General features: G+C 40.1%; 1 protein-coding gene across 2 annotated transcripts; it reads right to left on the reverse strand.

Moving 5' to 3' along the window:
- Positions 1 to 10,301, reverse strand: LOC112510202 (rhodanese-like domain-containing protein 7). 2 transcript variants are annotated; one of them, XM_025115533.1, is made up of 6 exons: positions 10,069 to 10,301; positions 9,866 to 9,987; positions 1,915 to 2,166; positions 1,690 to 1,788; positions 848 to 1,129; positions 1 to 535 (listed from the first exon to the last, which is right to left on the reverse strand). In XM_025115533.1, the coding sequence occupies exons 1-6, from the start codon at positions 10,295 to 10,297 to the stop codon at positions 158 to 160; spliced, it is 1,362 nt and encodes a 453-aa protein (XP_024971301.1). In that variant the 5' UTR covers positions 10,298 to 10,301; the 3' UTR covers positions 1 to 157. The 2 variants fall into 2 exon arrangements, with proteins under 2 accessions (XP_024971301.1, XP_024971302.1); XM_025115534.1 differs by lacking the exon at positions 10,069 to 10,301 and having other exon boundaries at positions 1,915 to 2,156; positions 9,866 to 9,966.
- Positions 10,302 to 11,896: the final 1,595 nt, after the last annotated feature.

The raw sequence follows: 11,896 nt of genomic DNA on the forward strand, positions 1-11,896 counted from the left end.
GATGTAAAACGAATCAAACGTCAGCAGATTCACGACGTAAACTAAAATGAAACTATCCTCAAGATCCGACCACATTCGCCACTTAAAAACAACCGTTGAACAAAAAGGTACATTTATAGTCTCTAATAAAGATTAAGCATCGGAAAGAAATAGAATCTTAATCTTTCTTGGCAATTTGGGAGTCACTCCAGTTGTTAGCATCTGTCGTTTTTGGTGGCCGGCGACCTTTGTCGGGCCCACCGATCACGCCCCAAGCTTCAAACTGCCTTTGACGTGCTCTAGCCCTCTCCTTCTCTTCCTCGGACTTTGAAGCATAACAGTATGGACACGAAACACCGTATTCCCACTCGGGTGATTCCATGTCAGCATCACTCACCGGTTTCTTGCAGCCATAGCAAAGTTTGAAGTTTCCCGGCACCAACCCGTGTTTGACCGAGACTCGCTTGTCAAACACAAAGCACTCCCCCTCCCAAAGAGACTCTGTTTTCGGGATTTCCTCGAGGTATTTAAGTATCCCACCTTGTAAATGATACACCTAATCACATAAACACAAGATATATCAAAAAGATGAAACTTACCTACATCCCAAAATAAGTGTCCACAATGATAATAAAAACATAGTTTTAGAAACATATAGTCCACAAGGAGCGCAGTTTTAGAATTGTGTAATTACTACACTTTTTAATTAATCAAATGACAATTGTACCCTTCAAGTAATGAATTTCTCAATCTTATAGTTAAGGGTATAATTGGAAAGTAGCCACTTTTGAAAGTGGACACTTATTTTAGGACGGAGGGAGTAATAAAGAGGTGGTAGTAACACCGCATATAGTGCAAGCTATCTTACCTCTTTAAACCCTTTGCTGAGAAGGAAGCTTGAAGCTTTTTCACACCGAATTCCACCTGTACAATACATTGCAACACGAGGTGGAGATTTCCGTCCCTCCTCGTTATATTTTTCAGCTTCATCAGATGAATCTCTGCATTCCACTTGGACATCTGGTAGAGAAAGTTGAAATTGATCATCCACCCAACCTGGGAACTCCCTGAAAGCTGTGGTACGTGGATCAACTGCCCCTTTAAACGTGCCAATTCTGGTTTCATAGTCATTACGAACATCAATGACAACCTAGCGAAACATCCATAAATAAAAAAAAGTTAGTTTCAGTTCATAATGGTCGGGTGACCACATTGAACCAAGGCTTGCCGGCTTGTGAGGTCTAGAGGAGAGTTCCAGTGGGAGATAGAGTAAAGAGGTTTCAATTCCATTAGTCATGAAATCTAAAATGGAAGATCGTACAAGCTCTGGGTAGGAACTGTTTGCACCTGCAGGACCCAATTGTAATACTCCCTCCGTCCAAAAATAAGTATCTACATTTCTATTTTAGTTTGTCCCAAAATAAGTGTCCACTTTAATAAATAAGTGCCTACTTTCCAATTTCACCCTTAATTATGAGATGGAGAATTCATTACTCCATTGTCATTTAGTTCATTAAAAAAGTGTAATAATTACACATTTCGAGAAAAGAATGTGTGCTTTTCCGTTGTAGATATCTATTTTGGAAAGGAAGGAGTAAATGATAGGAAAAGAAGGGACTTAGTAGAGCTGAATGATGGCCCAACAACATAAGCTTCAAAATGGGAAAATAAGAAGAAGATACCAACTGTTAACCAAATTGAGGGGCTTACTGTATCTGGATCACTGATCAATAAATTCCACTCATTTGGGCTGACATATTTCCCAACTCTTTCATTAGGAGATACCGACGGCATTCCAAGGGAAACTATCTGCACAAACATAAAACTAAATAATATATAAGAAATAGCTAATTGAAACCATCAACAGACAATCGTTCCCTGCAACTTAACAACTCCAAAACATAACTGAATCACTGATCTGGTTAGTGCAATTACCTCCTTTTTAAGCTTCACCCTCACATGGTCCCATCTGAATGGAGCATCTTCTCCTGCAGCAAGTGGAGAACTGCTTGTGTGTCCATGGTGAATGGCTTCTTCTTCAGGGCTTACAGGTGACTCTATTAGTCGAAGACCCTTTAAGCGATCATCAGACTGAATGAAGTCAAGAACTTTTTCAACCGATTTCCGGATGCCACATATACTGCCATTAATTCCTTCTGGAGCAAGAATGATACCACCTGAAATGTACTGAAAGGCATAAGTTGGGTGAGGGGTATGAATTACAAGGATAGAAAGAATCATAACAAGCATGAGACAGAACTAAAGAAAGCAATTGTGTGACACAAAGCAATCTGATTGAGAAGTAGGATTAAGATATTTAAAATGACAGTTTTGCGCATATGCAAGACATGATAACTATTATGATGGTGGGAAGGTAATCAATGGAATTCCAAAACATCTTTTCCCCACATTTCTTTCATATGCTTGTACTTGACAGGAACTTCCGCTTCAAGTTGCTGGATCGACAAAGTATCAATGGTTGGGCAGTAGCGATCATCAAAGATCATACAGATTCTAAGTTTCCTGGTTGACATGCATCTGTTATGTCAACTAACTTAAACTGGGAATATATTGTAAAGTAGAAAGTCACTTGGATAGAAACAAAGTTGAATACAGCAAGCTTATTCGTAAGCCAAAGTCTGGACTTCATATATCCAAAAATCAAGAAAAGCTATTGGCTTTATAGCCATTACAGAGAGAGAAAGCTACTATTAAGAAGCCTAAAAATCAGCAACAATCAAAGACAAAATCAAAGCCTATCTAAACAGGCGTGGTCCTCAGAAAAGCTGAAGAACCGGTCTTTATTGATCAAAGCATAAATGAAAGCATAATTGACTTGTACATTGTTGAACCATCTGCACAGCACAGGTCCAACAATCCCTCCTTTAAGCTGAACACCATAGAGTATCAGCTTACCTCCAATATGTCAACGAGACCCAGTGACCCTCGAAGTTTAACAAACTGTTCCTTCTTCAACGGTTTTGTCAAAACATTGGCAATTTGATCCGGAGTACTGCAATAGCTCAGTTCCACTTTTCCATCACTCACTAGATCTCTTAAGAAATGAAACTTGATGTCAATGTGTTTGCTCTTACCATGAAACACAGGCTGTTTTGAAAGTTGGATTGTTGAGCTATTGTCACACTGAATTATGCTTCTTTTTCCTTCTCCATGCCCAAGTGCTACAAGAATTCTTCTAAGTCAAAGACATTAACACGCACATGTTGCTGCTGCAATGTATTCGGCCTCGGTGGTAGACAACGTCACTACCAGTTGTTTCCTTGATGACCAAGAAATCGCACCACCAGCAAGTAGAAACACCGAACCAGACGTACTTTTTCTATCGTCTATGTCACCGGCAAAGTGGTTGTCCGAGTATGCCACAAGCTCTGAATTTTCTTCCCTCTTGTAAAGTATTCCTAGCTCAGTAGTGCCTTGAACATATCTCATAATCCTCTTTGTTGCACACCAATGTTCTTCGGTAGGAGACTCCATATATCTGCTAATCAAGCTCACCCCGTAAGTAATATCATGCCTTGTTGAAGTTAAATACATGAGACTCCCAACAATCTGCTTGAACTTGGTGGAATCAACCCTCGTTCCCTCCTTGTTACTGGAAATTCTCGTTCCTGGCACTATTGGATTTCCAACAGGGTTGTTGTTCTCCATACCAAACCTTTCCAAAATTTCTTCTGCATATCTCCTTTGACAAATAAAGATTCCTTCTTGTTCTGTAAGACTTCCTTTCCCAGAAAATGTCTCATCTTTCCAAGATCGGACATGTCGAATTCAGTCATCATAGAACTCTTGAACTCTTCACACAACCTTCTACTATTTCCTGTGTAGATCAGATCATCTACGTATAAACTCACTATCAGTAAAACGCCTCCCTCCTTTTCTTTTGTAAAGAGTGTATGTTCACTGGTACATCTCTTGAGTCCTTTAATAAAATAGAACTCAATGCGACTATACCAGGCCCTTGGCGCCTGTTTCAAGCCGTAGAGCGCTTTGTGTAGCTTATACACCACCTCCTCGGCACCTTTAACTTCAAAACCAGCCGGTTGTTGAACAAAGACCTTCTCTTCCAAGTCCCCTGGAAGAAATGCGCTTTTGACGTCCATTTGAAACGATTTCCCAGTCATTTTGAGCTGTTGTTGCTAGGATAGCTCGAATGGTGTCAAGACGAGCAACTGGTGCAAAGACCTCTGTGTAGTCGATCTCGTATTGCTAAGAATACCCATTAGCTACGAGTCTTGCCTTGTGTTTCTCAATTTCACCATTTTCGTTTAACTTTGTCTTGAATATCCATTTGGTACCTACAGCTTTGCATCTTTCTAGTAAACTTGTGAGTTTCCAAGTTTTATTTTTTTCTATCGACTCCAGCTCTTCCATCATCGCGTCTCTCCATTTTTTATCTTCCATTGCTTCATCGTAAGTTATTGGATCTTCGGATCGCACCATCATAGCTTCTTCTTCAGAAAGATCATCACTTGTAACATAATCAGACAGCCGTGCAGGAGTCCTTCGAATCCTTTCACCAGGAGCCCTTTGACCCCTTTCACTTTGAGAACTTGGGGTGCTATTACCTGTTGTGCTTGATGGTGAGTTGTCTTCACTGTTGTGAGAGCTTGAACCAGAAGACATGGAGTTAGTTTCATCTGATCTTTCCCGTCCTTCATCATTGTAATCTGGATCACTGTCCGGCCATTCAAGCACATGACTTTTCTTATCTTTCTCGGTCTTTTCCCACTTCCAGCCTTCATTCTCTTCAAACTTCACATCTCGACTTACAATAATCTTTCGAGTAACAGGATCAACAAACCTGTACGCTTTGGATTCTTTGCTTACACCAAGAAACACTTGAACTTTGCTTTTATCATCAAGCTTATGTCTCTTTTGATCTGGTATGTGAACATAAGCTAAACATCCAAAAATTGAAAATGATCTACTCTAGGTTTCGTACATGACCAGGCCTCCTGAGGAGTCATTCCTTCCAATGCTGAAGTTGGATATCTGTTGAGGATATGTACCGACCAATTGACCGCTTCTGCCCAGAAATCCTTCGGCATTTGTTTTTTGTCTAACATAGAACGAACCATGTTCATGATTGTTCTAGCTTTGCGTTCGGCTACACCGTTCTGTTGTGGTGTATATGCCGGTGTAAGTTGGCGATTAATTCCATGTTCATTACAGAACTCCGCGAACTCATTTGAATTGAACTCCCCGCCCCTGTCCGTCCTTAAGCATTTGATGCTAGTGCCTGCTTCTTTCTCGATCAAAGTCTTAAAATTCTTGAATTTATTGAATGTTTCTGATTTCTCATTCAACAAATAAATCCAGATTTTTTCGAGAAAAATCATCTATGAAACTCAAAAAATATCTTTTTTTACTGTTGGAAATAGGACTTACAGGACCACATATGTCTGAGTGTATAAGTTGAAGCTTCTGTGTGGCTCTACATGAAGACTTCTTTGAAATGAAATCTCGATGTTGTTTTCCTATCAGACAATAGGTACACAACTTTTGTGGAGTTCTTATTGCTGGCATTCCTTCAACCATTCCATTGTCAACTAGAGTTCTGAGTGCTTTGTAGTGCTGATGACCAAATCGAGAATGCCAAAGCTGTGACTCATCTTCCACTAGAGTCTGATAACACGTGGAGGTCTTGGCTGCCAAGGCTACATTGAAATAGAACATCTTATTCATACTCATTTCAGATTGCATGATCAACCCTCTTCTTGTATGAAATACTTTAAACACGTTGTGTTGAATTAAGATGGCCAACCCTTTCTCTTGTAGTTGGCCAACACTTAGAAGATTAGATTTAAGCTCAGGAACATAGTACATGTCGGTGATTACCTGAGTAACGCCATTAACTTCCATGCGCACATTTCCTTTTCCAGACACAGTAATTCGACTGTCGTTTCCTGGCTTCACGGTTTGTTGGAAATTCTCATTCAAGTCTATGAACCATGCTTTGTTGCCGCTCAGGCGCTCATATGATTACTACACCCTGAATCAAAGAACCAAACCTCCTCAATTGAACCTTATTGATGTTCAATAGATGCCATAAGCATAAGCTCCTCTTCATCCATTTCTGCAAAGTTGGCCCTGTTTCTCCACTCTGGACACTCAAACTGAAAGTGTCCGAGTTTGTGACATTTATAGCACTCCACGATAGCTTTTCTTGGTGAGGATCCCCCTCATCCTCGACCCTTAAAGCTTCCATTCACATTTCTGCCTCGACCTCTTCCTAATCCTTCATTTGGTGTCACCTTCAGTACGTGCTCTTCTTCCTTAGCCTTCTTCCGAAATTTTTGTTCATGGACCACCGACGAACTTTGAAGCTCGTCAACAGAGAGAGTATCGATGTCTTTAGACTCCTCAATGGACACCACAACGTAGTTGAATTTCTCCGTGAGAGTCCTCAAGATCTTTTCTACAATCTGAGATTCTCGCATTACTTCTCTGTTACTGCTCATGTTGTTTACCACCAACATTACTTTGGCGAAGTAGTCGGTTATGGTTTCTCCTTCCTTCATCTCTAGTACTTTGAATTCTCTCCTGAGAGCTTGTAGTTAAGCTCTCTTTACCTTTGCATTACCTTGATATTTCTTCCTCATCGACTCCCAGAGTTGTGCTGCGGTCTCCTTCTGCAGAATAGTCCTCAAAATATTCTTATCGATTGCTGAAAACGGTAGTTTTTTACCTTTAGATCTTTCAGCTTCAACTGCTCTCGTGCAGTCTTCTCGGCCTCTGTCTCTCTTGTGTCTGCTGCTCAACGTAGTCGGGCTCAATCAGTTCCAACACTCTTTCGATCGAGGGAGATTTTCCATCAACATCCTCCAATAATCGTAGTCTCCGTCAAATTTCGGGATGCTCAGCAGGTTTTGTCCTTTGTTCGACATACCTTGTTACTCTCTCTTCCTTATCGAAGAAGCTGTTGTGTTTACACTCACACTCGTGTTTACCTCACGAAGTCGCTCGTGTTTGTCTACTTTCAAAAATCAGTCCCTTTATGGTGCTCTGATACCAATTGTAACGTAGAAAGTCACTTGGATAAAAACAAAGTTGAATACAGCAAGCTTATTCGTAAGCCAAAGTTTGGAGTTCATATATCAAAAATCAAGAAAAGCTATTGGCTTTATAGCCATTACAGAGAGAGAAAGCTACTATTAAGAAGCCTAAAAATCAGCAACTATAAAAGACAAAATCAAAGCCTATCTAAAAAAACGTGGTCCTCAAAAAAGCTGAAGAACCGGTCTTTATTGATCAAAGCATAAATGAAAGCATAATTGACTTGTACATTGTTGAACCATCTGCACAGCACAGGTCCAACATATATTTGAGTTATCAAGCCTCGTTAATATCACAAGATATGAATTTCCACAAACTCCATATCTTATATAAACACAATGCAAAATAAGTTTGTGGAAGATCATCCCCAGATCTAAATTCATGATAGCAATCTATCTATTGCCTGGATCTGATCCTTGAATAACCATCACTTCTAGTTGTCGAGAAACTGAATCATCACTTCCACAAACTAGGCGTAGTTAAATTTTGAATTTCCCAAATTGTCACAAGTGATGAGCATAGAAATCCCAAAGGTTACTATGTGGAACATGTAAGTATTTATTTAGAAACACAAATGGTTCTACGACGGTTATGCAATCAATGCTTTTGTAGGAGAATGGCATAGGGGAAGTGAGAAGGTCATAAAGAAGACGGGTAAGGGCAAGGTCGTAGGCCCGTGCCAGATACCCATTGAGGTATGGTTGCGTCTCGCGGAGGCGGGTGCACAGTAATTGACATAACTCTTTAACATCGCCCTTAAAACTGCCAAGATACCTGAAGAGTGGAGACTTAGTGAGGTGGTGGTGCTATATAAGAGCATAGGTGGTGCAGTGCCAACAATCGAGGTATAAAGCTACTTAGCCACACTGCCACATAATGAAATTGTGGGAGTGTGTGATTGAGGCTAGGGAACGAAACGAATGAGCAGTGATGGAGAACCAATTTGACTTTTCATGTCAGGAAGCTTGATGATAGAGGCAATCCACCTCCTTCAGCGATCCATGGAAAAGTATTTGGAGCACAGTAAGGGTCTATACTTGGTGTCACATGGAAAAATCTTATGATAGTGTGCCATAAGACATGATTTGGAGGAGCCCAAAGGAGAAATAGGTACCATCGAGGTAATTCAGTGTAAATGTGTACTACAAGATATGTATAGGGAAGCTAAGACATGTGTCAGGAGATGAGGGAAATAGAGTATTTCGAGGTACATATAGGACTACACCAGGGAACGACACTAAGTCCATTCCTTTTTGTTATGATTTTGGAAGAGATTTCCCAACGAATTTAGGGTAGTGTTCCACGGAGCATGTTATTCGCCGACAATCCCACCGCGTTGGTAGGGGTCTAGCAGAGTCAAGAGAAAAAGTGAACTAGAGACTAGAGCAGTAAAGGGTGAATTTGAAAACACAGGGCTTGCATATTAGTCGCCCCAAGACCAAATAAATATCTTTGGTGCAACTTCAACAGGGAACATATCCACAAGGATGTATAAGTCAACGTTGTGGATAGAATGGTATCCCAAACAGGCAGGTTCAAGTATCTAGGATACATAATCCAGAAAGAGAGAGAGGGATAGGATGATGTAACACATCACATAAAGACAAGGTGGTTAAAGTGGAGGACCGCCACTTGAGTTCTATGCGACAGGAAGGTTCTGCTAAAACTGAAGGGGAAACCTTAGAAGGTGACTAGCTATGTTATATGGATCGAAGTATTTCGCAATGAAACAGATGCTTGAGAGGATTTTGGAAGTTTCGAAAATGGATGCTCAAGTGGACTTGTGGTTGGACCATGTCAGACATGATATCGAGCGAGATCTTTCAGGCAGAGTTGGGAGTTGCACGTATCATGGAATTTTTTTTGAGGAATGATTACGGTGGTTTGGACACATACGCTGGAGACACATTCGCCACCTATGAGAAGGATATAGAGTATGACAATAGAGCAAGGAGAACGAGCGGCAGGCCAAGGAGAACATGAATTGAGGATGGACATGGTTGTCTTAGACAATTCTGAGGACATGATCTCTAATGGAAGCACTTGGATACGTGCAACTAGGGTAGCAGACTATAGGTGACAAGAGGAGGGGTATAGGGGAGAGAAAGAGTGAGACTTGGGACAGTGGTAGATAGGTTACTAGTGTCTTAAGTTATATGGAGGGTTGTCTTGTATCCTATTGTTCCTACCATTCATATCTAACATGCTTCTAGTATTGTAGCTACTTGTCGGTACTGCGTTCTATGTTTTCTTCTTTGTTGTAACCTACTCTCCTCACATTTGGTCCTGCTGCCTTTCTTATCACCGTTACCATTTCCCATTGTTTGTTTGCACACACTCACACTTGTAACTTGCTCTCTTGTTTCTTTTTCTTTGCAAGTCCAGGGGTCTTATCATAAACATCCTTTCTACCCCTTGGGGCAGAGGAAAGGTCTAAGTAGATCCTCCATCCCCAGAACCTACCTCTACATGGGATTTAGTGGGTTACTGAGTTTGTTTGATTTGGTTTGTAAATGATCCTACAAACACCCTCGATATACCAATAATTACTTGCATGCGGCTCCTTTTGCACATCAAATGTAAAATAAGCAGGGAATCGTTCACGTTTGTCTATTACACAACGTTAACATGTCAATACTTAAAATTTACCCTCGATATGAACTGATATGATTAGAAGAATACTCGTAATCACATTCATCACATTCATTAAGAAAACCGATATGAAGAGATGTTTTCTTCTGAATCATCGTTTAATAGGCAGAATTTTCAATTAAAATTAATCCAACAACAATGCATAGTAAATATTTACCAGCTTCTCGCATAGCTCTTTCAAGGGCTTACGCAAATCGGCATGGTCCGGAAAATCAGCAAACTTGTAAAATGACACCACCACAAGTTGAAGCTCCTCGGTATCTCCCGATTCTTCGATTCCTGAAACGGAAACTGTATTGGCGGCAACGGAAGAGAAAGATGAAGAAAAACCATTGGAGATCGTAACGCCTTGAGATAGACCTTTACAGTTGATGTGAGGTGTTTGTGGATTAGTAAATAGAGGAAGAAGATTAGGGGTTCTCGTCGAAGATGATGGTGAAGAATCGGGATTAAGACTCATGGTAGAGTACAATGAGCTTGAGGTAGAGTTAGGGTTAGGGTTTGATGAAGACGATGATAGCATCCTCAGCGGCAGTAAGGCCAGAGGAGTTCTTCTGTGACAGCAGCCAAACACAGGAAAGGATTGCATTGAAACATGTAAACTAATCAGGGGCTTCTCTGTAATTACTGTATTGTTGGTTTTATATATAGTTTAATAGTTTTTAGACTTTACCCTCTAACAAAGAGTAAACTCCAGTTTTAGTCCCTGAGGAATAATTTTTTTGAAAATGAGACCTAAACTTTGATAAATTTCTACCTTCTAGCACCTCTCCTGTAGGTCGAGTAGCTTCCTAGATAGGGAGTACGAGCGACAAACAACAAGTAAAGGAAGAAAGAAAACTTCTAGAGAAGACTTCTCCAGAGAGCATGGGTGTAGGCCTTCTCTTCATTTCATTGGCGGGTTGGAGACTGATTATGCCATCGATTCAAAGGAAGGACGGGAAAGCACAGGACAGGAAACACTCTTTTAGTTTGGAGGATCATTCCTTCTTCACTCTTTTGCTATTACCCGCAGGGAGCGCAACATTGGCCCTAATCTAGCATCACGACATTAAGAATGTGGTAGTTCTTTGAATGCAAGAGGTGTTGGTAAGACCTGAAGGAGAATGATGTTAGACTAGTCTACCTTTGAAAATTCCTTACCAACCGCGACAAAGTGATTTATAATCGGCAAAGACTAAACACAATTAAAATACACAATGACACCACAAAGGAATGTTACTCCTTCCTTTTTATGTTGTCGTGATGGTTATCAGCCTATATAAAGAAAGGTCCATCTATTGAATAGGGCGTGTAAGTCAACTATTTGTCTCAGCAGGTGAGGAAGGAAAAAGAATGCAGAATTTCGGAATGGAGTTACTACTCCGGGATAAACCAGTTCAGTTTCTTACTAAAAATCGGTGATGTTGTTCTGCCTAGATAGTCAAAACTCTAACTATTGGCACAAAAAAGCTAGGGGGTGGTGCCCCTCTGGATTATTGTTGACTCAAGAAAAAGTGAGCACTCACTCTTTATTTGTTTTTTGGGGAGAACCGCATAGCAGATTCAATAGCAAAGAAAAGAAGCAAGTCCCGCTACCACGAAGAGACTTTTCACTTGTCTTTTGCGAGTCTAATACCGTACTTCTGCGAAATGCAAATCATCCTTATGGGTTGCATTTTACTTTGAAAATGGTCCCTGATCACTAACTTCGTTAATAACCTTTGTCAAAGCCAAGGATAATTTTTTCTTCTTACCTTTTTTGCTAATTATCTTCTGAAAAAATTAAACAAAACAAAATATATACATATATTTTATTAGGGAGAGGTTTATTTAACAAGTAAATATATAAAATATTAAAGAAGTAATCATAACCCTTCATCTAGTTAATATTAGTGCCTTTGACTGTAAAGCAGCTGATAATTCTCTTGCATGATATGCAGAAGATAAAAGGATAGTTTTATAATTTTTTACAAATAAACGACAAAACAAGTTCATATGTGAATTCGTGTAATTCACGTATGAACCAACGGGTTCATATATGAATTAGCTAATTAGTTCATATGTGAATTACACGGATTCATATATGAACATATACTTCAATTTATATATACATATATATATATATATAGAGAGAGAGAGAGAGAGAGACTTGGGATCATGTGAGACCAGCCTGTTTTCGTGAGACCCGTGAGACCAACATTTTACA

Source organism: Cynara cardunculus (assembly GCF_001531365.2).
Source record: "Cynara cardunculus var. scolymus isolate 2C chromosome LG 3, CcrdV1, whole genome shotgun sequence".
In the NCBI taxonomy this organism is placed as follows: domain Eukaryota; kingdom Viridiplantae; phylum Streptophyta; class Magnoliopsida; order Asterales; family Asteraceae; genus Cynara; species Cynara cardunculus.

What these genes read in the sequence shown, in the direction of transcription:
- LOC112510202 (XM_025115533.1), bottom strand. Translation starts at nt 10,297, where the DNA reads ATGCAATCCTTTCCTGTGTTTGGCTGCTGTCACAGAAGAACTCCTCTG. An exon ending in ACCTCACATCAACTGTAAAG is followed by an intron (nt 9,988 to 10,068) that starts GTCTATCTCAAG and finishes TTTCCGTTTCAG; the next exon opens with GAATCGAAGAATCGGGAGAT. An exon ending in GGGTGAAGCTTAAAAAGGAG is followed by an intron (nt 1,789 to 1,914) that starts GTAATTGCACTA and finishes ATGTTTGTGCAG; the next exon opens with ATAGTTTCCCTTGGAATGCC.